The sequence below is a fragment of the Bos taurus genome, chromosome 13 (assembly GCF_002263795.3).
Source record: "Bos taurus isolate L1 Dominette 01449 registration number 42190680 breed Hereford chromosome 13, ARS-UCD2.0, whole genome shotgun sequence".
Classification (NCBI taxonomy): domain Eukaryota; kingdom Metazoa; phylum Chordata; class Mammalia; order Artiodactyla; family Bovidae; genus Bos; species Bos taurus.
This window is the reverse complement of record NC_037340.1, coordinates 37,064,233-37,091,573: the sequence shown is the minus strand read 5'-3', so window position 1 is coordinate 37,091,573 and position 27,341 is coordinate 37,064,233. Positions and strand designations below refer to the sequence as shown.

At 43.4% G+C, this 27,341-nt stretch overlaps 1 protein-coding gene, 1 long non-coding RNA gene and 1 pseudogene across 7 annotated transcripts in view; 2 read left to right on the top strand and 1 right to left on the bottom strand.

Moving 5' to 3' along the window:
- The window catches only part of LOC100337001 (ankyrin repeat domain-containing protein 26), a 91,221-nt gene extending 64,232 nt beyond the window's left edge, over positions 1-26,989 (top strand). For 2 of the 6 annotated variants that reach the window (XR_009496882.1, XR_009496886.1), the window contains 6 exons: positions 8,360-8,483; positions 9,099-9,210; positions 11,252-11,345; positions 15,845-16,018; positions 18,999-19,106; positions 25,033-26,989. Coding sequence is in view for 1 of the 6 variants with exons in the window: in XM_059892932.1 (XP_059748915.1) it covers positions 8,360-8,472 (113 nt within the window). In the remaining 5 variants the exon portion in view is untranslated. Of the gene's footprint in view, positions 1-8,359; positions 8,484-9,098; positions 9,295-11,233; positions 11,346-15,844; positions 16,019-18,998; positions 19,107-25,032 lie in introns of those variants that run through there. The other 4 variants (XR_009496885.1, XR_009496883.1, XR_009496884.1 and 1 more) reach the window with 4 other exon arrangements.
- On the top strand, positions 8,660-9,790 carry LOC132346898 (patched domain-containing protein 3-like; annotated as a pseudogene).
- Positions 17,574-22,022, bottom strand: LOC132346899 (uncharacterized). The gene is made up of 3 exons (XR_009496887.1): positions 20,618-22,022; positions 18,964-19,085; positions 17,574-18,854 (listed from the first exon to the last, which is right to left on the bottom strand). It is a non-coding gene; the product is annotated as an uncharacterized lncRNA (long non-coding RNA).
- Positions 26,990-27,341: the final 352 nt, after the last annotated feature.

The following is a 27,341-nucleotide window of genomic DNA, read 5'->3' as shown; positions in this document are numbered from 1 at the left end:
GAAAATTTAATCTGTTTAGATTTAAAATAATTGCTGACAAGGAAGGACTTACTTCTATTGTTTGGGTATTTAATATTCTGTATAAATTACAGCTTATTATCCTTCATTTCATCCACTGATGCCTTTTTGGGGGGTAAACCCAGGCCCCAGAAGTGAAAGCACTGAGATATCCTAACCATTAGACCACCCGGGAACTCCTGATTTACGCTTTCTTTAATGTGTAGTTTCTGCTTTTAATAGTGAGTTGTTTGGATTGGTCATTTTGCTGCCAGTGATGTCCAAGTCAGCCTGAGCACTGGAATCACATGAAGACATTTTTAGACACACGGATTCTGCAACTTCTCTATAAACCGTAGTTCAGAGTCTGCAGAGCTGTGTTCCAGCACTGCAGGAATCTAAAGTTCTAAGACTCTCTGAAGTCATTCTGATAAACTGTTTAACCAAAGTCCTTCTTGGGGACTAGAAAATCTGCAAGTGTGGTCACTAGTGTTCTACATTCATATATTTCCTTCCATTGCCTATTGATTATTAAAATAAAGGTCATTTAGGGAGAATCAACACAGCAGCTAGTCAAAGTCAAATATCTCTAGCCAATAATATACTTCACTCTCCCCATCCTCTGAAAAATTTATACCACCAATCCAGAAACCTGAAAGACATAATAGGGCTTAACATGTCATATGTAGCTTTTATCCTGTTAATCTTTCTGATTTTAAGGTTTATCTGTGTTACTTTTATCTTAAACTCCTGTAAACCAATATTGTTGCTTTAAGGAAGTATTGTGTGTGTGTGTGTTAGTCACTTAATCATGTCCGATTCTTTGTGACCCCATGGTCTGTACCCGCCAGGCCTCTCTGTCCATAGGATTCTCCAGGCAAGAATCCTGGAGTGGATTGCCATTTCTTTTTCCAGGGGATCTTCCTGACCCAGGGATCAAACCCAGATCTCTTCCATTGAAGGCAGATTCTTTACCATCTTAGCTATAGGGAAGTCCACAGAAAGTATTGGTTGTAATCAAATTTTTTTCTGTAATAAAAAAAAAATCCTTTTGTTTTGGTGTGTGTGTGTGTGTGTGTGTGTATGCTGATTTGGGGCCCTGAGTTTAACTAATAGCACCAGCAGTTTGAGAAAAAGTGAAATACAGACACACATAGCTGTTTTAATAAGAAGAAAGTTTAGTTATTTTAATGTGGCCTGCATGTATAAGGTCTTTAGTTATATTCTTCCTCTATGGGAATCAGTAGCTCCTTTTCCATAATTGACTTTGCTAGTCTTCAAATCGAGTTTCCCTATCCTACTAAAAGTTTCTAGAGGCAGTTATCTGTCATTTGCTTTGAAGCAGTTAGCAATGAAGTAAAACAGAAACCTAGAGATTGTCATCAATGTTTTAAGATGTAAAGTTGTGGTTGTTGGGGAGTTAAAGTATTAAATCCAGTCTTTTTAAAATGTTGTATATATATTCCCACTTTTGTTGGTCCAACCAAGAAACAGGCATAAGACGTGTTATATACAAAATGGAACACATGTTACTTTTTTTTTTTTTTTGCAGTTAGTAGCCACCTTTCTTGGGCTTCCCTGGTGGCTCAACAGTAAAGAATCCACCTGCAATGCACTGCAGGAGACTTGGGTTTGATCCCTGGGTGGGGAAGATCCACTAGAGGGAGGGCATGGCAACCTACTCCACTATTTGTGCCTGGAGACTCCCATGGACAGAGGAACCTAGTGGGCTACAGTCCATAGGGTCACAAACAGTTGGACATGACTGAATCGACTGAGCACACACACACACACACACACACAACCTCTTTTCTAGAGCACACGTCTCTAGCAGAGGAGAACCATGAAAATCTTCTAGAAGGAGGCTTTCACTCTTTTTGTTAGCCACAATATATAGTAAACAAGCTTTGACATACAGGAGATATTTAGGATTGTGTTTATGGCTAAGTGGACTCATAGGTTGGTGAGAGGATACCTAGACGTGGGCACTTTCATATTGCTTGCTTCCATTTACACTCCTTTGAAGATCAGAGTGGAAGTAGCTATTTGCAACGCTTTAGTATATCTTTCGGAGAAGGCAATGGCACCACACTCCAGTACTCTTGCCTGGAAAATCCCATGGATGGAGGAGCCTGGTAGGCTGCAGTCCATGGGGTGGCTAAGAGTCGGACACGACTGAGCGACTTCACTTTCACTTTTCACTTTCATGCATTGGAGAAGGAAATGGCACCCCGCTCCAGTGTTCTTGCCTGGAGAATCCCAAGGATGGGGGAGCCTGGTGGGCTGCCATCAGTGGGGTCGCACAGAGTCGGACACAACTGAAGTGACTTAGCAGCAGCAGCAGTATATCTTTGTGGTTCTGAAAGGTCAGTTGGTGGATTCATGCTTGGCTCGCTGCATAAGAATCAACCAGTGTAATTTGGTAACAGCACAGATTCCCAACTTTTCTGTCCCCTCCTCCCCCTCCTTCTTTTGTTCAGATGGTCTGGGCTAGTGCCTGGAAATTAAAGTTCTCCAGCAGACAGGTATGGGAATTATTTCATAAGAGGGCTCTGAGGAGGTGTCTGAGTCAAGATGTTATGAATTCCTAGAATTTCAGTATGGAAGCTACCACCACAAGTTCCATGACTTTTCCCTCGAAATTTACAGGTGAGACTGTATACGAAACAAAATGTGGGTCTCAGCCTTTGGAATCATTTCTGCTGCCTTGGCAGTGGTAAGCGGCTTTGGCCTGATGTTGTATGTTGGGGTACCATATGAGATCATAGTTGCAAATTCACCATTTCTTATTCTAAGTGAATAAAACAAAGGGTGAGGCTGCACACTGTGTATATGGAGATGTGGGGTGGGTAAAGGAAGGGTATTGGGTTAGAGTAAGCAAAATAATTATATATAAGTGACTCTACAGATCCAAAATGAGGAATCAGGAGATAATGAAAATCAAATGGAATTATGTGCCTTTAAGAGTTGGAAAAATCTAGTACCCCAAACGGAAAAACACAGACCAGGGACATGAACAAGCATTTCACACACACACACACAGAATCCAAAACACTAATCATTCAAAATATAAGAAAGAAATATTTGACCTTTTGATTAATGAGGGGATTCAAGTTAAACCAAAAGTGAGACACCTTTTCTTCTTAGATTAATGAATATTATAGTAAGACTGAAGGTTTGGGGAAGGTTGTATGCAAATGAACACATTCTGCTGAGGAAAATTTGTAAATTGGTACAGTTTTAAAATATAACTTTGCAACAAATCAAAAGACTTAACAATTTAAAATGGAGTACCTTTGACCCACCAACTACACTTCTGGGAATTTGTCCTATTTATTGGAAAGGTGTTCACAAAATAGAATAAGTATGTTCATTTCAGTGTGATATAGAATAGGAAAAAAACAAAAACAGGCTAATCCTATGATAGCTTTCAGTGAAAGATGTTGGATTTGTGATCTCTGAAGAAGAAAATTCAACTTATTCTGGACCAGGGACCAGGCTTGATCACTCAAGAGCTTCTGTGTAGCAGAGTTTTATTAAAGTATAAAAAGGGACAGAGAAAGCTTCTGACATAGACATCAGAAGGGGGAAGCAGAGTGCCCCCCTAGCTAGTCTTATCAAGACCTTATATACTTTTTCCAAACCCACTCCCACAATATACATCTTAAATTAACAAGATTAGAATGAACAATGGAAAGATCTTACCAGATCCACTCCCATAATAAACATTTTAAGATGACAGGATTAGTCAGAAGGTTCTTGTTAAGGAGAAACATGTCCTCGAGCAAGATATATTGTTATATTCACTAAGAGAAAGCAGTGTAGAAGAGAACGTTTGTCCTTTTCTCCTTGAGAGCCCCAGACCCCTTCCTCCTCCTCAGGGACCCTGGACTTATCAACCTACCTAGGAATTGACTCTCACACTCCCCCTTTTCTTTTAAGAGAATCATGTTGCCAAGAGAAAGGGCTGTCGTTTTCATTCCATAATTACTTCCTGCTGTTGACGGGCATCATCCCTAAGTTGTTGAGGGAACATATTCTCCTAACCCTCATACTGAGGGTCTTTGATCCCAGGGCCCCAAGTAATAGTTGGAGGAGGCTGTGGCACTCGTAGGAGCCTGGACAACCTTTAGTAACTTAAAAGCTTTCAGATTGTTAGGTAGGTAGAATAGGGAAAAGGAGTCCAAAATGGCGGTGGCTAAAAGACAAGGAAGGTCCGAGGACCAGAGTGAAGACTTCAGGCAGAACAAACAGAACAAACAGCACTCCTGGCTAAGCCCAATTTGCATAGGGCAGGCCCAGGTGGAGGAAAAAACATATAAAAGGAGGAGCCAAAGCGCTTTCTCTGGGACTTTCTCTCCCGCGTGCGTGCGCTCTTTTCTTTCTCTCTCTCCCTCTCACTTTCCTGCTATCTTCTAAATAAAATAGAGCTGTAACACTGATTTGCCTAAGAGCTGTAGCACAGTTTGTCCAAGACCCAAGAGCTGTGACGCGCCAAGGGCTTTAATGTCCGTCGCTCCAAATCTTTGTTGTGACGAGACAAAGAACTGAGGAACATACACTCGCGTGACAAGATGGTTAGAGACAAACCCCATTTTACAGTTACAGATGTAAGGCAAAATAGCCATTAAACCAAGTTAAAACATAATCAAAATTAAAAGTTACATTATGTCCATGGTTACATCAGTCCATTTTAGGATTGTTCGATGGCATCAGATCAAGAAGAGGTGTCATATACGATTGTTGTCAGTGAGGGTATTCACAGAGTTGAAGAAAGTCCTTTCCTTGAAGCAGAGAAACCCTCCACATGAAGCCTTTCCCTGACAAGGAGGTTGAAAAGCTGAAAGCTGAGTCATATAGTTAATTTTAAGTTTTTAGGATCTATTACAATATCTGTGCACAAAAACAGTCTGTCATAGACACAGTCCCTTCTTCTTAGGGGCAGTTCAAGCCTTCTTTAAAGACATGAGTAGAACTTTAAACCAACTGTCTTGTGTTTCCTGAGTTAGCTTACACAGATGTCTTTTAATAACAGCATTGGCCTTTTCAATCTTTCCTGAAGATTGAGATCTCCAGGATCGTGTAAGTGATATTCTATTTCTAGAACTTTTGACACTCCTTGAGTTACAGTAGCTTTAAGATGGATCACTGTTGCTCTGAACTTTAGAGTTTAAGATCCCACTTACTTCATGAGAAGTCAGTACAGTAAGGTTTTGCCCATTCCTTAACCTCAGGCTTTAGTGGATACTGCTTTTGATGTGAAAATAAGTGAGGGTCTTTGATCTTGATAATAACAGGAATGGCATTTTGTGCTCAACCCGCAGTTTTCCATCAACCCACACTCTAGGATTTACATTTTGTTCAATTAAAAGAGCAGGCTCCATATTTGTGAAAACAGAAGCCTGGACCATGTTCAGTATATCCCTCCCTAGAAGGGATGAGGGAGACTCCAGCACAATCAGAAACTCCTGTGAAAACAGCACAGAGTTCCAGTTTCAGCTTAAAGGATGACTGAAATAATAGTGTTTGGCTCATCCCGACAGTCCCATTACAGTAGTGGATCAGGAGGAAAGCAGACAAAGGGCTTCACTGAGCACAGAGAAAGTTGCCCCAGTGTCCAAAAGAAAGTCGACTGATTGGGCCCCCAGTTATTAATACCCAGGCTTTGCAGGTATAATTAGGATGGGAGCTTGTGTGGGGACTCCCAGGCACTTTCAGTCCGAATTGCCTTGAGAGTCCAAACCCTGGGTCCTATGTCTCAGAGGGCAGTCTCTCCTCAGGTGTGGTCATTTTACAGACCAGACAGACAGGGAGCCAGGTGCAGACTAGATGCCTGAGGGCAAGCCTGCTTGAGATGCCTCTCCTTTCCACCATAATAATAAGTCCACCCCTTTTCACCTGGGTTACTCTGGGCACTTCTCCTCAGGCCATTTCGGAGTGGATCTAACAGACATTTTTGGGGCTTCAGTCTTTTGCCAGTTTTTTTTTCTCTTTTCCTCCTCGTATTCTTTACCATAATATACCATCTGAGCCAGCTGTAACAGTTTTTTGAAGACTGATTTGGTCTAAATGCCTGTTTTTGTAACTTATGGCAGATATCTGGAGCTGACTGAGTAAGAAATCTATCTTTAAGATCATTCCTTTCTCTGTACTTTTGGAATCAGCAGAGAGCCTCTTGTAGTCTATCTAGGAATTTATCAGTTTTCTTCTCTCCCTGTTCTATGTCAGCCAACTTAGCATAGTTTAAAGTCTTAGTGTGCATTTCCTGAGTCCTTCAAGATTACACCTGGCAAAGTGGTTCTGATCCTACCTTTTAGTCCCAGTCCGGCTCTGTTGTGGGAACTGCTTGCCTCTCAGTAGGGAGGAGGGCTCTTTTGTTCCCTCTTTCCCCTTGTCTCATGCTCAAGCCATTCATTTCCAAAAGTAGTAGCTTCTCCCAAAACTTGAGTTCTCGGGTCAGGAGTCAGCATCTGTCCCAAGACATACATTATATCTCTCCAAGTAAGATCATAAAGTTAGTCCTATAAAGGCTTCTATGAATTGGGACTATTTGAATTTCTACTGAGACTGAGGCAACCTGTTCTGGAAGGGCACCATGACTCAGCCTGTTTAGTTGGGAGCCCCAGGTACAGGGGCAAAGTAAGAGAACAGGAGGCAGCTGAAGGTTTCACCCAAATCTGAACCCTTAGGACATAAGTCTGGCATGCCCTGCAGACAGATAAGGAGCAACACATATGGCATTTCTACCCATTTCTCTTGTTTTCTGCAGGACTGATCTAATTGTAAAACAGTATTATAATTGAGACCATTCAACTGGCCAGTGTTCCCCATCTTCCAAAGGGTGCCATGGCCATTCAGTATCACAGAAAAAGATCAGGCGTGTCTTTTTTAAACTCTGGGGATCAAACTTGTCCCAGTTTTTAAAATATATTTTAAAGAAGTGATTCTGGAACTGCTAGCTCCCATCTGTAAAAGAGAAAAAGGTGGCATCCACAGCCATGGCTTCTTTCCACCGGAGGCGTCCCTCCCTGCTCTAGATGGGGGTGTAGACAGACTTTCCACCGAAGCTTTCCGTCCATGCTCAGACTTAATCTGTCCCTTACCAACACAGGTGCATTACCCGTACCTCCCAGTTCTACCACTGAGGCAGGGTGGAGATGCACCAGGGGTAGACCTTATGGCACCTCAGACTGATGTCCAGTTCCTCACCATTAAGACCTTTGTCTGATTTTCACTCCTCCTCTGATGCCACCCAGGGTGGAGCAGAGTAGGTTTTCTGGAATGCTTCCCAAGCTAGGACTACTAGGGGAAGCATCAATGTTCCATGTGCCTGCGCACATTCCTGAGTATAGTCCTGATGACAGTATAAGTGCTGAGTTATAAAGAGATGAATAAAAAACCCAAGATGTGTCTTCTGAGTGTTGCCACACCAGTATATGTGATAGCAAAAGAGGGAGTGAAGGGTTGGCCGGCGAGAAAAAAATGATTTTTGTCCTCAAGCTACTCGGGCCAATCCTTCCAGTTCATTCCCAGTGATTTCACAAAAGGAATATCTAGGGAGTTGAGAGACAAGCCATTGGAGAGATTTCTCTGGTCTGCCAAGAGCTAGTCCTACCAAAGGAAGAAACCCACCCTACTTCCAATCTGACGAGATCCTGCAATTACCGATCTGTGTCTTCAAAAACCTCATGGTCACCAGCAATGCTCCTACCCACATAGATCAGAGGCACAGCAATGACAAAGACTTACTTTTAGACCCTGGGCCCTGAGGCAAGCAGCCAAGAGAATGGCCTCTAGTCTGAGAGACGGTCCTGGAACTAGAGCTCCGCCTCACTCCCAAACGTGCTCTTGCAACTTTCAGCTCCTAGCAAGGCTAGGCACTTCCATCCATATAGTTTGAGGTTTAAGTAAAAGTACAGAATAATGGCATGGATCACAAGTCCCTTGAAAGTCTATGATCCGACAGATTAGGTTAGTAGTTCTAATTCCCCATGCAATTATGGAATGGTCAAAGAGACCAGGAAAAGGTGACCAAGAAAAGAAAGTTCAGTCCACACGCTTCGCCCATTTCTGCTCAATGCTCTTGCAGGGATGTTGGGTGTCTCTTGGCATTGGGAGGTTGGTATATAAACCCCAACAAGGCTCCCATTTGGGGGTCTGCCTTCAGTCATTTCAAGGCACTGCAAAACCCCAGAGCAGGGCTCATCACTTGCTTTGCTCAGGACATGTCATTCATTCACACAAGCACACTGCAAAATCAGTGAAATCTTGAGAGACAGGCAAAGAAAATGGTTTGAGTTGATCTTGTTAATTTTTAATGGATGTTAAAAATGTACAGAGACTGTGTTTCTTTCTCTAACAGGTGTTGGAGTTGATGACATGGATAGCATAAGTGAGCAGATGTCCAATGTCTATTCAAAAGTGGCAGTATCCATGACAATCACCACCATCACCAATGTCCTGGCCTCAACATGAATCAGCCATAGGTATACATATATCCCCTCCCTATTGAACCTCTCTCCCATCTCCCTCTACATCCCACCCCTCTAGGTTGATACAGTGCCCCTGTTTGAGTTTCCTGAGCCACACAGCAAATTCCCGTTGGCTATCTATTTTACATATGGAATCCAGTGAGTCTATTCTTTAGAGAATCTATCCTTTTCTCACAAGCACTGAGTCCAAGTTTTTTGTAGTGCTCCTATACATTTTGTACATAATAAGTAGTATAATGGATGCTTCCACGTGCAGGAAGCTTTAGGCCTCCAAAATTCAGCAAGTTACGACTCCTATATCACATCATATTGTAATGTAGAAGAACATTTGTCGAGTTATGGTCTCAGGGTTATGGTTATCATTACTGAGACTCTTGAATACTGGGATAAAGAAACAAGGCAAAAATTGGGAAAATGTCATCTGGCAGATTTTGAAAACAGTGAGTATGTAGATAAAAACCTTACAGAGTTTTGGTTACAAGAATATATAAAATATATGGAAACCCTCCGTCAACATATAAATGATAAGACAGTTTTCTAAGCAATAAACCCACTTTTTACATGGAATTTCCACTTTTTGTGTATAACATTAATATTACATCATCACAGGAAATCATCTGTTCCCAGGCTTTCATTCAAACCATGGATATTTCTTCTTCAATAAGAAACTGATGTTACACCAGTTCCGAGACATGGCCGAGAAGTGTGAAGCTCCCTAAAGGTATACTACCAGGCATTCATATATTTTGGTCAGTATTCTGCAATATTAGAAAACACTGTTCAAAATGTGACTTTTGCATCAACAGTTATGTTGTTTCCTTATTGTTAATTTCTCATCCCCTGTGTTCTTTGTGGGTAACTTTTGCTATTGCTTCTGTGATTATGTGCATCATGGGTTTTATGGCCTTCTGGAATGACAATCTTGATATCATAGCCATGATTAATCTTGTCATTTGTATAGGGTTTTCCTTTGACTTTTCTGCTCACATTTCTTATGCATTTGTTTCCAGTTCAGAGCCCTCAGTAAACTGAAAACCCGTTGAGGCATTGTATCTGCTAGGCCACACTGTGTTACAAAGTGCAGTTTCAGCAATAATAGGGATGTATGTCCTATCTGCAGCTAAAGCGTACATCTTCAGGACATTTTTTCAGATTCTTTCTTGTGATGGTATTTGGAGCTGCTCATGGTCTAATTTTATGTCAGTATTCTTAACCTTTTTTTGAAAGTTAGTTTGAAAAGCCACTAACAAAGACCAATTGCAGTATTCCTGATTGCCCCAATCCAATATGATGAAAACACACTATTAAGAATAGTCAATAGACTAAAACCAAAGGCACGTTTCCTTGGCTTGGAAATACCATTAAAAAAAAATGTTATTTAAAATATCCTGAAAGGGGAGAGAACAAGATGACAGAGGAGTAGGTGGACGTGGAGTACACCTCTCTGCACAGATACATCAGGAATACATCTTCAGACACAGAAGTGCATGCAGAACACCAGCTGAGAGCAGACAGGATTACCTGACCAATGGAAAAGAATATACAGAACCACGCAAAACTCAGTAGGATGAAGGAACTAGGGGGGAAAACAGGAGTCTTAGGAGGACTGGACCTGCCCTCGGCTGGTAGGGGAACTGAAGCAGGGGTCTGATCCCCATATCGGAAAAAACCTGAGTCAGAGGAGAAACATTTAAGGCTGAGAGTGAAACAGATGATCTGTTGCAGCATAAATAGAATGAGAATCAGACAGTCCTTGTGGCAGCCATAAACCCTGGACAAGGATGCAGGTCCCCTGGAAGGTACAGCAGCTGGGAGCTGGAGTTTAGGGATTGTGGAGCAATCCCAGGGCGAGGGCTGCTGTTGACTGCAGAGAGACAGATCGAGGGGATGTGAGGGAGGAGATTGTGGTGGGAAATGCCTGTGGTGAGAAATTCCTGAGCCATACAGCAAATTCCTGTTGGCTATCTATTTTACATATGGGATCCAGTGAATCTATTCTTTAGAGAATATTTTAGTCCTTTTCTCACAAGCATTGAGTCCAAGTTTTTTGTAGTGCTCCTATACATTTTGTACATCATAAGTAGTACATATGGATGTTTCCAAGTGCAGGAAGCTTTCAATTCAGTTCAGTCACTCAGTCGTGTCCGACTCTCTGCAACCCCATGAATCTCAGCACACCAGGCCTCCCTGTCCATCATAAACTCCCGGAGTTTACTCAAATTCATGTCCATTGAGTTGGTGATGCCATCCAGCCATCTCATCCTCTGTCATCCCTTCTCCTCCTGCCCCCAATCCCTCCCAGCATCAGGGTCTTTTCCAATGAGTCAACTCTTCATATGAGGTGGCCAAAGTATTAGAGTTTCAGCTTTAGCCTCAGTCCTTCCAATGAACACCCAGGACTTGGGCCTCCAAAATTTGGCAAGGTACAACTCCTATATCACACCATATTGTAATGTAGAAGAACATTTGTCAAGTTATGGTCCCAGGGTTATGGTTATCATTACTGAGACTCTTGAATACTGGGATAAAGAAACAAGGCAAAAATTGGGAAAATGTCATCTGGCAGATTTTGAAAACAGTGAGTATGTAGATAAAAACCTTACAGAGTTTTGGTTACAAGAATATACAAAACATATGGAAACCCTCCGTCAAGATATAAATGATAAGACAGTTTTCTAAGCAATAAACCCACTTTTTACATGGAATTTCCACTTTTTGTGTATAACAATGTTACATCATCACAGGAAATCATCTGTTTCCAGGCCTTCATTCAAACCATGGATATTTCTTCTTCAATAAGAAACTGATGTTACACCAGTTCCGAGACATGGCCGAGAAGTGTGAAGCTCCCTAAAGGTATACTACCAGGCATTCATATATTTTGGTCAGTATTCTGCAATATTAGAAAACACTGTTCAAAATGTGACTTTTGCATCAACAGTTATGTTCATTGTTTCCTTATTGTTAATTTCTCATCCCCTGTGTTCTTTGTGGGTAACTTTTGCTATTGCTTCTGTGATTATGGGCATCAAAAGGTAGAAATATTTCAAATGCCCATCAAGAGATAGGTAGATAAACAATGTGGTATATACATAAAATAAAATATTATTCAGCCATGTAAAGGAACTCATGCTACAACATAGATAATCCTTGAAAACATTATGATAAGCAAAATAAGTCAATCACAAAAGGACAAATACTGTATGATTCCACTTATATGAAATCTCTAGAATAGGCAAATTCATAGAAACAGAAACTAGATTAAAAATTAGCCGAGACTTGGGGAAGACAATGGGGAAATATTACTTAATGGTTACTGAGTTTGTTTGGAGTGATGGAAAATATTCATAGATAGTGTGATGGTTGCACAACACTGTGAATGTAGTTAATGCCACTGATCTGTCTACTTAAAAATGGTTTTTGAAATGGTACATTTTATGTTAGAAATATTATATGTTAGGTAGTTAGAAGAGGAAAAGGGAGTCCAAAATGGTGGTGGCTAAAAGACAAAGAAAGGAAAACGCCCCCCAAAATGGAACAAAAGTAAATGTGAGGACCAGAGTGAGAATCTCAGGTGAAACAAACAGCCCTCCTGGCTGGCCCAGTTTACATACAGCAGACTCAGAGGGAGGAGACAAATGGATAAAAGCAGGAAGCCAAGAAGGACTGAGGTCTCTCCTTTGGGGTCAGCCCGCCCTCATGCCTTGAGGGTGTACTCTCCTTTGCTTGCTGAATAAAACTCTAAGCTGTAACCAAGCTCTAACACTGGCCCACCGTTTCAAATCTTTGCTGCGGAGAGACAGAACCAAGGAAATTACACACTCCCCAGACATATCTTGTGTTGTGACTTGGATTTCACATGGCTGAAACAACCTCGGCTCAGCCCCTGTGAGGTGGAGGCCAAGCACAGCAGAAACCAACTCTTCAAAAGCTCCCACAGTGGAAGCTGAATGTGAATAAAACCCAGTGCGATGCAAGCGACAAGAAGCCCAGCATGCGGGAAGCCAGGACAGCAAAAACAAATGTGGCAGAAAGCTCACGTGGCTCAGTCTCAGATTACAGAAGACTTCTGGTTAAGGTAGGGGGTCCTCACCCCTATGGCTAGGAGGACATATAGCTCACAAAATCTTAATTCCTAAACAATCTATCATTTCTTGTTTCCTCAAACCCCCTGCAAACAGGCAAGCGGCACTGGGTGCATTGAGGGACTCTGGCCGGTGTGTCCTGAAGGCTCTACTATCTGCTGTGCCTTAGTAGCTGTTGCCCAAGTGGGTGAGGGTTCTTCTGTCCTTAATCTTCTTTGTGCCAAGAATCAGACCAATGAAAACTGTGAGCACAGGTCAGGTATTTAGCAGATTTCCCAGCAGGTTTTGAAGGGGATTCCTCAGCATGTTTTTCCCACTGCTTTTTCCTCCCATCCTTCAGCTCCTCTCTCCATGTATGCCACTGCTTACTAAGTATTGGGCAGGTCATCATCTTTCCTGAAGGGGAAAAGTTGTGTTTGAAACCGTTTACCTAAGACTGGGACTCAAACCCATGTGGCTCTGTGCTATGCTTAGCCACTCGGTCGTGTCTGACTGGGACTTGAGCCTGGCAAAAACCCACAGTGCCTGGTTTCAGGACCTAATGAAGCTCAGGTTCTTGATGTCTCGTTGCAAAAAGAATTCAGTGATAGGTAAGAAGTAGATTTGTTCAGATTTAGAGAGAAGCACACTCCACAGGGCTTGGGCCATCACAGAGTGCAGTGGCCAGGGAATGTGGTGTGGTTAGTTTTTGAAAGCTGGGTGATTTCATATGCTAATGAGTGGGAGGATCATTCCAACAATTGGAGAACCAGCCACTCCTTGGTCTTTTGATAGTGCCTGGAACTATCCTGTTACCTCCGTGTGTGTCATTTAGATTGAGAATCAAGGTTTAGTTGCATTTGACTTGTCTGTCATCTTAATCAGTTTATAATATGCCCTTGGGCTATGTCATTCTTTCCAAAGTTGTGCCTTGCCCTCTTTGCTCCTGTTTCATGCTCTTTTCCTGAGCCCCGTCTGGGCCCACAATGTTGCCTCTACAATCTTCTGGAAGGACAACCAACCAGAAGATAGCTGGCCTTTGGGAGGGAAACACTGTGTAATATCCAATCCCTCTAGATATTCAAGCCTTCATCTTCCACGTTTCCTACAACATGTGCAACAACAGCATCTCTCAGTGAACCTGCTAGGGCAGGTGACAGACACACAATGCCTCCTAGAAGTCCATCTGTTGGTGGCATCCCTTCGAGGGCAATTGCGCAGGCTTCCAGGGATAATGTTTGCCACTTTGGGAGTTAGCCCTGAAGGCTGTTTGGGCCCAAACCATTCCTACCCTTCTCCTAAAGTTACAAACATACCCCCAGATCAAATCTCCACTCCACTTTTACGGAAAATCTGATTTGTTGCCTCTTATCAATATGTTCTTAAGCCACTTACTAATTCCTACAACCAGGACCCTGCCCCCTTGTAGGCAACATCACTCCACCCCACTTATTATTCAAACACTCTTAATGCCCGTAGCAGGACCAGATAACCCACTCCTTTGCCGTTACTTCTGCTATTACCCAAAGTGGGTCTATGACAATGATATGTTTACCATTGGAAACACCCTAAACTGCTCTTATGGAGGACTAGGGGAAGAAATCACTGACTTACATTACTTCAGAGCAATAAGAGATTAAGGCTTATGGCTATTTCACCAGGTTCCCAGTCTCAGGGCACAGGCTTGGATTGCTTTACCTCATGGTATCTATTTCCATCCTCAGTGGACAAACCAGCAATGAGTTAAGATTACAGCCCCTTAATCTTATCCAGCACTAGTCATGCTGGAGACCTCGGAGACACCCAACTCCAGCCTGGGAGTCCCAGGAGGTCGATCTGCCTCGACCTGCCTAGGGATCCAGGCCCTGGGAGGTTGTCATGCCTCATCCTGCATGGGGACCTCCAGTCCAGCAGTCCCAGGAGGTCGACACGCTTCAACCTGCCCAGGGACCCAATTCTCAAGAGGCCGACCTGCCTCAACCTGACCCAGGATTCCATCTCCAGTAGGCTGTCTCCTCAACCTGCCTGGGGATCTGTACCCTGACCTGGGGATGCCCAGCTCTCAGGTTGCAACAGTACTGAGTAGGATAAGCTTCAAAAAGACTTACCCCTAAGGAAGTCCACCCATGGAAATAAAAGGAAGCCTATTAGTTGTGGGACTGTGCCCAGTCTCAGCAATAACTCAGGAGTCCAGTGAGAACCCCATTGCCTTTCTGGAAAGTCTAAAAGAGGCCCTCCAAAAGTTTACCAATCTGGACTTAGACTCTTATGAGGGTGACTTTAAAGGACAAATTACTGTTCCAATGTGCATCAGACATCAGGATAAAGCTACAACATCTACAACTGCAGGGCCTTGCTGACTCTTTAAATAAGATGGTCCAGACAGTCACCAATACTTTTAATAACAGAGAATAGGAGAAGGACGCCAAGGCCCAGGAAAGGGAGAAAAGGAAAGAGACAAGCCATGCCCAGATGCTGGCCCTGCTCCAGGGGAGCCCTATGGCAAACCCCAAGTCCTTAAATGACAAGATATGAGGCAAATGCCTAATCTGTAGACAGGCAGGACATTGGGCCAAAGAGTGTCCAAACCGTGACAAGTCTCCTAAAACAGCTTGCTACAAATGCCATTAGTTGGGACACTGGGCAGCACTCTGCCCTCAGGACCCAAGAGCCTGAAGGTCAAGTGCCAAGCCTTCCCTCACGATGGTTCAACAAGACTGAAGCAGCTCACTCCAGCCAGCCTGCCTATCACAGATAATCATCATGGGACTGGAGCCAAGGGTGCAACAGGATGTGGCAGGTAGGTCCGAGAATTTCTTGGTTGACACAGGGGCTACCTACTCTGTCCTGACCTTCTACTCCAGAGCCTTCTCCTCCCAAACCTGTACCATTTTGGTGCTATAAGAAAAACAACTATAAAAAGATTCACCTGAGCACTTCTTTGTTGCTGGGATGGACAAATATTTTCCCACCAGTTTCTGGTGGTCCCTGAGTATCCTACTCCATTATTGGTAAGAGATCTTTCTCTACCTTCGAAATCTTGCAGCTATTGCAGTCCTGATACAAGATGCTTTAAAACTCTCTCTTGGGGGCAAACTATTTTTACTAGTCACCAGGTGAAACAACTCCTGAATTGGAGAGGCCATTTATGGATGTTTGATCAAAGGATCCTCAGGTATCAAGTAGTGCTGATGGAAAATCCAGGCCTGACTATATCCCCTTGTGAGGTTCTTAACCCTGCCACCTTCCTGCCTACCTCCAAGGGCTTTCTCCCCTTTCATTCTTGCCTAGAAACCTTGGACCACTGGACAAAACCCCGAGAAGGATTGTCAGAAGATCCTCTGACCAATCCTGAGGAAATCTGGTACACTGATGGAAGTAGCTTCACCCTGGGTGGCAAAAGAAGAGCTGGATATGCAGTAAGCTCCAATTTTGAGACCATAGAAGCTAAACCTTTGCCACCAGGTACTTCAGCCCAATTGGCTGAGCTCATAGCCCTGACTCAAGTTTTAAAGCTGGGAAAAGGAAAAAGAGTAGCCATTTACACTGACTCCCAGTATGCCTTTCTGGTGCTACATGCACATGCTGCTATTTGGAAAAAAAAGAGGCCACTTGACCACCCGAGGGTCCCCAGTCAAGTATGGTGATCAAATCCTTAGGCTTTTGGAGGCATCCACCTGCCCACTGAGGTTTCAGTCTCCCATCGTAAAGGACACCAAAAAGGGAGCACGGAAGTGGCACGAGGGAACCAAGCAGCTGATCAAGGAGCTAAGAGAGCAGCATTACAGAACAATGACCTGATAGGGTTGCCACCCTAGTTCCGCAGACTACTTTGCCAGAAATTCCTTCATAAACTGAAGGTGAGACTCTTAAAGCTAAGAGTAAGTGCTTTCAAAAAGATCATATGGGGTGATTCCAAAAGGAGGGACTCCTTTTTCTGCCTGGGAACCTCCAGTGGAAGTTGGTTAACTCCTTACAAGCCCACCACTCATTTAGGGGAGAAGGCCCTCCAAAGATTACTAGAAAGGTCCTTCAGAGGAACAGGCCTCCAAACAACTATAAGGCAAGTGGTCTCCTCTTGTCCCCTTTGCCAATTAAACGACCCCCAAGGAGCTCAAAGACCCCAGCTGACCCAGCCCATCCAATGGTGTGGGACCTACCCAGGAGAGGACTGGCAGATGGACTTCACCCAGACGCCAGTTTCTCAAGGGTATAAATACCTACTAGTCATGATAGATACATTCACAGGATGGATTGAAGGCTTACCACCCAGACTGAGAAAGCTGAGGAGGTGGTAAAAAAAAAAAAAAAATCTGTTCCACAAAATCATTCTGAGATCTGGTCTGCCCAGATCATTACAAAGTGACAAAGGGAAATCATTTACTCCTGAGGTCACCCAAGGGGACTCTAAAGCATTGGGCATTACTTATTATCTCCATTGTGCCTGGAGGCCTCAATCTTTAGGAAAAGTAGGAAGAGCCAACCAATTCTTAAAACTAGAGATAAAAAGGATAACCCCAGGAGATGTCCCTGGGATGGAAGGAGCTTTACCAATAGCTCTCCTATGCACCCATACTGCCCCTAAGGAAAAGGTTGGTCTTAGTCCTTATGAGAGGCTATATGGGAGACCTTTTGTTTATGTCAATGACCCCTTCCTAGATCCAGAGGCTCATGGTATAAGCCTCTGGTCTTATACCATGGCTATTGGGCAATTCCAACAATATACACACTTGTAGGGTGTCAATCAGGACCCAATAGATTCTAAAGAGCCACCACTGTATGCTCCAGTGACTCAAGTCCTATTTAAAGTCTGGAAAGATGTATCCCCAAAGGCTCAACTCCAGCCCACATGGAAGGACTCCTACCTATCCTGTAATACTTTCTACCCCCATAGTAGTCAAGGTACCAGGGCATGACTCTTGAATTCACTACTCATGAGTCAAACCATGGAATGAAAGAGAAGAGGACACTCAATACACATGTGAGATCTCAGATATCTATTCAAGACTACAATCGACTGCATATTCATGAATACCGTAAAAATTAAGTTTCTGGGGATAATATTTCTCAGGATAGATTTAAAGAACCAACAATGCTTGCCAGGGGTTGTATTCCAAAATAGACAAGGGATAGATCTCCTGATCCCTGAACAAGAAGGGACTTGAGCCATCTTGAATAAGATGTGTTGTTTCTGGGTAAATACCTCCAGCTAAGTTAAAGAAAGTCTCACAGTCCTCAAGAAAAACATTCAGATCCTACAGGATCTCAAAGAATGAGCTGCAGAGTTATCAGGGTGGCTACAATCTCTCTTTGGGGGCTCCTTCTCCTGGTGATGGGGAATTTGGAGTTGGCTAATGCCCCTACTCGGAGAAGGCAATGGCACCCCACTCCAGTACTCTTGCTTGGAAAATCCCATGGATGGAAGAGCCTGGTGGGCTGCAGCCCATGGGGTCGCTAAGAGTCAGACATGACTGAGCAACTTCACTTTCACTTTTTACTTTCATGCATTGGAGAAGGAAATGGGAACCCACTCCAGTGTTCTTGCCTGGAGAATCCCAGGGACGGTGGAGCCTGGTGGGCTGCCGTCTCTGGGGTCGCACAGAGTCGGACACGACTGAAGCGACTTAGCAGCAGCAGCAGTGCCCCTACTAATCCCTGTTATCACCATATTGATGCTGCTTATGATTGTTCCATGTATGATCAATTCTTTAACCCATTTTACCTCTGCCCAGGTCAACAAGCTGCAACATGCAGTGCCAGTTCAACAAGGATATATAAAACTACACCCAACCACAGAAAATATCACTCACTCTTAGATGGACACCATTATAAGGACTCTGAGGCTTCAGACTAGCAAGAGGGGGAGGCCCTTTTCCACTCACCATCCCACCTCAGCAAAGTAGCCAGCGAGAGCTTGACGCCCCAATTCCCAAAGAATTGGGCCTCCCGTCTCTTGAGGTGGGAATGTTAGATAGTTAGAATAGGAAAAAGGAGTCCCAAATGGTGGTGGCTAAAAGACAAGAAAGGAAAAAGCATGCAAAAATGGAACGAAAGAAAACCTGAGGGTTGAAGTGAGACCCTCAGGTGAAACAAACAGCCCTCCTGGCTAGCCCAGTTTACATAGGGCAGACTCAGGGCGAGGAGACAAATGTATAAAAACAGGAAGCCAAGATGGATTGAGGCCTCCTCTTTGGGGTCAGCTTGCCCTCATGCCTGGAGGGTATACTTTCCTCTGCTTGCTGAATAAAACTCTGAGCTGTAATCGAGCTGTAACACTGTTCCACTGTGTTTCAAATCTTTGCTGTGGAGAGATAGAACCAAGGAAATTACATACTACTCCAACATATCTAGACATTATATTTATTACACAATAAAATATTTTTTAGAATTTACTAATAAAATTGTTTTACCTTTAACATGATACAATTGCAACTAATATGATTAGAAGGTATGCCAAGTGAAACAAGGGGACCACTGTCATAGAAGTTGCCTCAAATTCCAGTTGTCTAGAAAGTGATGTAAAGTAGAGGACCTGCCACAAAAATATATTCAGGTAAATAACCTTCAATTATGATATTGTGTGTGAGTTACATATGATATTACAACACTACAGTTTATTGATTTAAACATTAAAATTCAGTAAAAAATCAAAATATATGGATTATGATTTTAGAATATAGAAGGTAATAGAGATTTGCTTCTTCCCACAAATCTCTGGCATGCTTTTCAAAGTTTCTTTCACAGTCTAAAGTTTAAAACTCCTGAATACACAAAATCTGAATCTTATACAAACTGTGAAAGCATTAATTACTATAGACATTATGATTTTTTCTAAACTTCTATTAGGTTGTCATCTTTTACTATTTTAACTGCACAAACACCATTTCAGAAACTGAGTATTAAAAGGCTTTTTCCAGAAGGTGTCTTCTCATTTTCACCAGTTTTATTCAGAGTACTAGGTTTGCCGGCACAAAAATTACTGAACAGCTAATATGTGCCTGGAGAAGGCAATGGCACCCCACTCCAGTACTCTTGCCTGGAAAATCCCATGGATGGAGGAGCCTGGTAGGCTGCAGTCCATGGGGTCTCGAAGTGTCGGACACAACTGGATGACTTTACTTTCACTTTTCACTTTCATGCATTGGAGAAGGTAATGGCAACCCACTCCAGTGTTCTTGCCTGGAGAATCCCAGGGATGGGGGACTCTGGTGGGCTGCCGAGTATGGGGTCACACAGAGTCGGACACGACTGAAGAGATTTAGCAGTAGCAGTAGTAATATGTGCCTGGCACTATGCTATAATTTACTTTTTAAATGGTCATCTTTCTTTCTCAAAAACATCATGGAACTTTTGTTTAAAGTTTTGTCTTTTTATTCTAATGAATTCCAAACAAAGTTTAGGGGGCTCCCAGAAACAGCAAAGGCTTAAACTGGAAGTAAGAATTTCAGAGTAATTTGACCAGAAAACCAAATTAAACCTGAAGATCAACATCTGTACTGAACAGAACTACCCTGAGAATGTACAATTTGTGTTTTTAACCAGAATGTTGCTGCTGCTGCTGCCAAGTCGCTTCAGTCGTGTCCGACTCTGTGTGACCCCATAGACAGCAGCCCACCAGACTACCCCGTCCCTGGGATTCTCCAGGCAAGAACACGGGAGTGGGGTGCCATTTCCTTCTCCAATGCATGAAAGTGAAATGTTATCAAGGACTTAAGATTTGAGGCATTCTTCTTTTTTTTTTTTAGGACCTATCTCCTTTTACTTTATTTCAAAAAAAAAATTATTATAGTATAGTTGCTTTACAATGTTGTGTTAGTTTCATGTGTACAGCACAGTGAATAAGTTATACACATATCCACTTTTTTTTAGATTCTTTCCTGGCTCTCTTCAGTGTGCTATTTTAAGAAAGTTGGATTAAGGATCAATTAGAGCAGAGCACACCTAGCTTCCAGTCAAGGACTCTATCTGATAATGTGGGAGTGCTGCTGCTATGGTACTTGGAACAAGTCCTCTTAACCCTCCCACCTTCTCCTGGCCTCCCTATAAACCCCAGCCACTAGGTACCTTGATCTTCTTCAAGGCCAGACTCTTTTCAAGGCTGCCAGCCTTCTTAGGAAATGGATCATCCACACCTTGCTACCTTAGTTTTCCTCTCCTTCATCTGTCTTCAGGTAGTACTGCAGCCACATGGCTTTGGCCTGGAGAAGCAACTGGCTCAGCCCAATCCTCTCCCAGTTCCTCCCAGGATGGTGGCCAAGTAGATGATCTGACAGGCTAGGCTGTAGATGGGGAAGGTGTAGGTTTTCAGATTGAGGCCCTTGTTCCTTTTCCAGGCGAACAAGAGTGAATTGGAGGAGGGACACAGGAGCCCTGGTTCTTAGCACACACCTCGTTGTAGGGGATCTGGGTTCCACTGTCCTGTGTCACAATCAAAACCTGCACCGGGTCATCCATCTTGCAAATTTCTTCTAAGATTTCCAGCTCCAGCAGTGTCTCAAAGTTGGAGACCACTAGGATGGAGGCATAACTGACCTCGGTGCTCTTCCTAGAGACGGAGATGAGAGAGAGTCGTTGGTGAAATGTCCTGCACAAAGCGTAGCGCAGCCTTGGCGGGTCTCCCTACCGGGGTGTACTGCTCCTCAAGGTCGTCTTCTTCAGCCTGGGGCTGGTAAATCAGGCCAGTGCCGAGAAAGGCCTTTAACACCATGGGCAGCAGCAGATCCAGGGATGCGAGCCCACCTTTCAGTCCACCTGCCCGAAGGCCCGGGACAGCGGCGCCTCCAGGCAGTTGGTGTGGCAGCGGGGCCGCTGGGCCAATTGGTTCTCAGACCGCGATGCTGGCCGGAGGTGGTGGAGCCTCAGCCGCGACTCGGGAGGGGGCTCTGCGTTCTGCCCCACCGCCCAGCCAAGCTCGGTTCCGGTCTTGACCAGAGGACGAGGGCGGCTCCGGCTCTAGGCCACGCCCTGCGGGCGGCCAGCTCTCTCTCTCCAGCTCAGGCCCCAGCTCCAACCCAGGCCCCTGGGACTTGGACCCAGGCTCTTGCCCCGCCTCCCGCTTCGGCTCTGGTGCAACCTTCGAGGGATTAAGGCTCATTTCCAGGAAGGAAAGGCCACGTTCTCAAACAGCACGGAAGATCAGAAAGGAGCTGTTGGACCGAGCACTCCTCTCCACCCACCCAACGGTTTCCTGGAGAACTTCTAAGCGAGTCTGTTTGAACCTGGGCTGCTCGTGCCCGAATGCTAGAACGTCGTTGGCGGTCACGTGGTAGCCTCAGTTCAGTTCAGTTCAGTTCAGTCAGTCAGTCATGTCCGACTATTTACGACCCCATGGACTACAGCACGCCAGGCCTCCCTATCCTTCACCAACACCTGGAGCTTGCTCAAACTCATGTCCATGTAGTCGGTGATGCCTTCCAACCATCTCATCCTCTGTCATCCCCTTCTCCTCCTGCCTTCAATCTTTCCGAGCGTCAGGGTCTTTTTCAAGGAATCAGTTCTTCACATCAGGTGGCCGAAGTATTGCAGCTTTCAGCTTCCGCATCAGTCCTTCCAATGAATATTCAGGACTGATTTCCTTTAGGATGGACTAGTTGGATCTGCTTGCAGAGGTAAGATCTCCAAGAGTCTTATTCAACACTACACTTAAAAAACATCAGTTCTTCGGTGATCAGCTTTCTTTATAGTTCAAGTCTCACATCCATACATGACTACTGGAAAAACCATAGCTTTGACTAGACAGACCTTTGATAGCAAAGTAATATCTCTGCTTTTTAATATGTTGTCAAGGTTGGTCATAGCTTTTCTTCCAAGGAGCAAGTGTCTCTTAATTTCACAGCTGCAGTCACCACCTGCAGTGGTTTTGGAGCCCCTCAAAATAAAGTCTGTCACTGTTTCCATTGTTTCCCCATCTATTTGCCATGATGTGATGGGACCAAATGCCATGATCTAACTAGCCCCCAATTTGTCCCTGGCACCCATCCTCTCAGGATTTAGTTAATACAAGAGGCACTTCTTAAGGCGAATGAAATGAGTGCTTACATGACTCACAATTGACTGGGAGAATTTGGCTTGTTCAGGTACACACACACACACGCACACACTCACACACACAAAAGGCATAGACTTTCCCTGTGTTCTAAGTGGTAGATTTTACCTTTGAGGGGATGATCCAGAAGCATGGTTCTCAGGTAAGGCTTTGGTGAACCTGGTCCAGCACAGTTTGTTATTTTTATTCTTTATAGACATAATGTTCTCCTTGTAAAAAGTTAGAAGTAAATGCATAAAATAAAAAGTGGGAAAGGAAGAACCCAAAGCCCAGTTCTAAAACTTCCTTCTATTGCATTCCTCTTCTTAACAGAAGTGTTAAAAAGTGGGTGCTTATCCTTACAAACTGTTTTCTTTGCATTTGCAAGCATATCCAGATATATGCAAGTATATATTTTTCATAAATATTATTGCACTATCTGTGTATGCAAGACCTGGGTTTGATCCCTGGGTTGGGAAGATCCTCTGGAGAATGGAAATGCTATCCACTCCAGTATTCTGGCCTGGAGAATTCCATGGACTGTATATTTCATGGGGTGGCAAAGAGTCAGACAGGGCTGAGCGAAAAAGAAAAAAAATTCTGTATGCAGATTACATTTTTAACCAAACACATCAAAGGATCTTAACATGTAACTGTATGTAGATTTACCTTTTTCTTTTGAATTGCTTTATAATTTTCCATTGTATGGCTGGGACATAAACTAGCCATAACATTATTGATAGATCTGTAGGTTGTTTAGAATGTTTTGCTGATATGAACAGTGCTAAGTGAACAAATCTTTTTCTTAGAGCACAAGAACTGTATTTGTAAGATGATTTTGTAGAATGGGATTTACTGGACCAAAGGCTATCCCATTTTAAATTTCAGAGTTCTTGATAAAATCCATAGAAGTTGGACTTTCCCAATTGCTCAGCAGGTAGAAAATTTGCTTGCAATGCAGGAAACACACCCTGGAGATATGGGTTTGATCCCTGGGCGGGGAAGAGCCCCTGGAGAAGGAAATGGCAACCCACTCCAGTATTCTTGCCTGGAAATTCCCATGGATGGAGGAGCCTGGTGGGCTACAATCCATGGGGTCGCAAAGAATTGGATACGACTGAGCAACTTCACTTTCACCTTTTCCTGGTTTCCCTTTTGGACTATTTACATTTTCTTCTTCACTATAGAAACTATCCGTGTGCTAAGGAAATAATCGCTTGTTCCTGTGCTTCAAGCGATGAAGATCCCCCTGCCCTGTTCTCCCACCCCCATTTTGCTGGTTGCCATGCCTTATGTTTGTAGTTGAATTAACTTAATTTTTTTAATGAGTTCTGGATTTTGTTACATAATAAACGGTCGTTTTCCTTGCACTAGGGCTTCCCTTGTGTCTCAGCTGATAAAGAATCTGCCTGCAATGCGAGAGACCTGGGTTTGATCCCTGGGTTGGGAAGATCCCCTAGAGAAGGGAAAGGCTACCCACTCGAGTATTCTGGCCTGGAGAATTCATGAACTATACAGTTATGGGGTCGAAAAGAGTCACACACCACTGAGCGACTTTCACTTTCACTTTCACTTTTCCTTGCAGTAATTATAATCTAATATAATTATAATTATATAATATATATTATATAATTATAATATAATCTTTAAAATTTCCATATATTCCTTTTTTAAATTGTTGAAGTATAGTTGATTTGTAGTTATGTTAATTTCTGGTGTACAGCAAAGTGATTCAGCTATACATATAAGTATACTTTTTATTTTTTAAGGTGGCCAAACATTTTATTCAGGCTACTGCAGTAGCAGAGAGACTTCAGTGTAAGCTGAGCTCATCTTTGCTGAAACAAAAGATAGGAGTGAGAGGGTAACAGGCAGGAAGGCTAGGGGGTCTCCAAAATGAGAAAATAGACTGCAAGTGTTAGACATTTTTATCTCTCTTAAGCGGCAGGATGGAGATGGCAACCCACTCCAGTACTCTTGCCTGGAAAACCCCATGGACGGAGGAGCCTGGTAGGCTGCAGTCCATGGGGTCACAAAGAGTCGGACACGACTGAGCAACTTCACTTTCACTTTTCACTTTCCTGCATTGGAGAAGGAAATGGCAGCCCACTCCAGTGTTCTTGCCTGGAGAGTCCCAGGGACAGAGGAGCCTGGTGGACTGCCATCTATGGGGTCGCACAGAGTCGGACACGACTGAAGCAACTTAGCAGCAGCAGCAGCAGCAAGGGGCAGGAGGAAACAAACTACAAGTGTCAGATTTTTTTCCTTCTCTATGCAAATTTAAAAGGAGATATCTTTTAAAATTCTGTGTTGCCATGACTACACCTGGTTCCATCTGAACTTAACTTTTCTCAAACCTTGAGCTAAGCAATGCATTTTTCTTATGGAAATGTTTTTCTTAAGCTATGTTAATGAACTATGTACTTACTCTAGACTCTGTCTTTCTTCACAACAGAGATCTTCATGACCCAGATAATCAGGATGGTGTGATCACTCACCTAGAGCCAGACATCCTGGAATGCAAAGTCAAGTGGGTCTTAGGAAGCATCACTATTAACAAAGCTAGTGGAGGTGATGGAATTCCAGTTGAGCTATTTCAGATCCTAAAAGATGATGCAGTGAAAGTGCTACATTCAATATGCCAGCAAATCTGAAAAACTGAGCAAGGGCCACAGGACTGGCAAAGGTCAGTTTTCATTCAAATCCCAAAGAAAGCCAATGCCAAAGAACGCTCAAACTACCACACAATTGCACTCATCTCACACGCTAGCAGAGTAATGCTCAAAATTCTCCAAGCCAGCCTTCAACAGTACATGAATTGTGAACTTCCATATTTTCAAGCTGGATTTAGAAAAGGCAGAGGAACCAGAGATCAAATTCCAACATCCATTGGATCATTGAGAAAGCAAGAGAGTTTCAGAAAAACATCTACTTTTGCTTTATTGACTATGCCAAAGCCTTTGACTGTGTGGATCACAATAAACTGTGGAAAATTCTGAAAGAGACAGGAAACCAGAGCACCTGACCTGCCTCTTGAGAAATCTGTATCCAGGTCAGGAAGCAACAGTTAGAACTGGACATGGAACAACAGACTGGTTCCAAATCAGGAAAGGTGTATGTCAAGGCTGTATATTGTCACCCTGCTTATTTAACTTATATGCAGAGTACATAATGAGAAATATTGGACTGGATGAAGCAGAAGCTGGAATCAAGATAACTGGGGGAAATATCAATAGCCTCAGATATGCAGATGACACCATCCTTATGGCAGAAAGCAAAGAAGAACTAAAGAGCCTCTTGATGAAAGTGACAGAGGAGAGTGAAAAAGTTGGCTTAAAGCTCAACATTCAGAAAACTAAGATCATGGCATCTGGTCCCATCACTTCATGGCAAATAGATGGGGAAACAATGAAAACAGTGATAGACTTTATTTTGGGGGACTCCAAAATCACTGCAGATGGTGACTGCACCCATGAAATTAAAAGACGCTTGCTCCGTGGAAGAAAAGTTATGACCAACCAAGACAGCATATTAAAAAGCAGAGATATTACTTTGCTATCAAAGGTCTGTCTAGTCAAAGCTATGGTTGTTCCAGTAGTCATGTATGGATGTGAGAGTTGGACTATAAAGAAAGCTGGGCGCCAAAGAATTGATGCTTTTGAACTGTGGTATTGGAGGAGACTCTTACAGTCTAAGGGACTGCAAGGAGATCCAACCAGTCCATCATAAAGGAAATCAGTCCTGAATATTCATTGGAAGGACTGATGCTGAAGCTGAAGCTGCAATTATTTGGCCACCTAATGCAAAGCACTGACTCATTTGAAAAGACCCTAATGCTTGGAAAGATTGGGGTGGGAGGAAAAGGGGACAACAGAGGATGAGATGGTTGGATGGCATCACCAACTCAATGGACATGATTTTGAGTAAACTCCGGGAGCTGGTGTTTGGTCCAGGCCTGGCATGCTACAGTCCATGGGGTCACAAAGAGTCAGACACGACTGAGTGACTGAACTGAACTGAACACTCTTTCTTCAAGTTGGTTCCACCTAAGACTCAGAACCCACTTGACAAACCAGTATGTTTTACACTTGCAAATGTTCTCTTAAGTTATGTTAATGAGACTATGTCTTTGCTTGGAAACCTGCCTTTCTTCAAAATTCATGTCAATCATTTTATGGCCTGAGACAACTTACCTTGTGCTAATGTTATCTCAAAATGTATGTTGTGGATGAGGGGCCTGATACCACTCTGAGTTTTGAGACATTTCCTTTCTCTAATTAACAGCCTGCTGATAGGAATATAACATACTGCTGAAGACTAGCAGGGGGGCACTCTTTCTGCCTCCTCTGATTTCTATGTCAGAACCTTTGTCTATCTCTTTTATACTTTAATAAAAACTTTATCACACAAAAGCTCTGAACGATCACTGGCCCCAGATTGAATTCCTCTCCTCTGGAGGCCAAGAATCCCAACCTCTTTCACAGCTCAGCAACAACCTTTCAGGAAGTTTCTATTTATTTATTTACTTGGAGAATAATTGCTTTACAATGTTGTGTTACTTTTGCTGGGGCTTCACTCCAGTACTCTTGCCTGGAAAATCCCATGGACGGAGGAGCCTGGTAGGTGCAGTCCATGGGGTCTCGAAGAGTCGGACTCGACTTCACTTTCACTTTCACTTTTCACTTTCCTGCATTGGAGAAGGAAATGGGAACCCACTCCAGTGTTCTTGCCTGGAGAATCCCAGGGACGGCGGAGCCTGGTGGG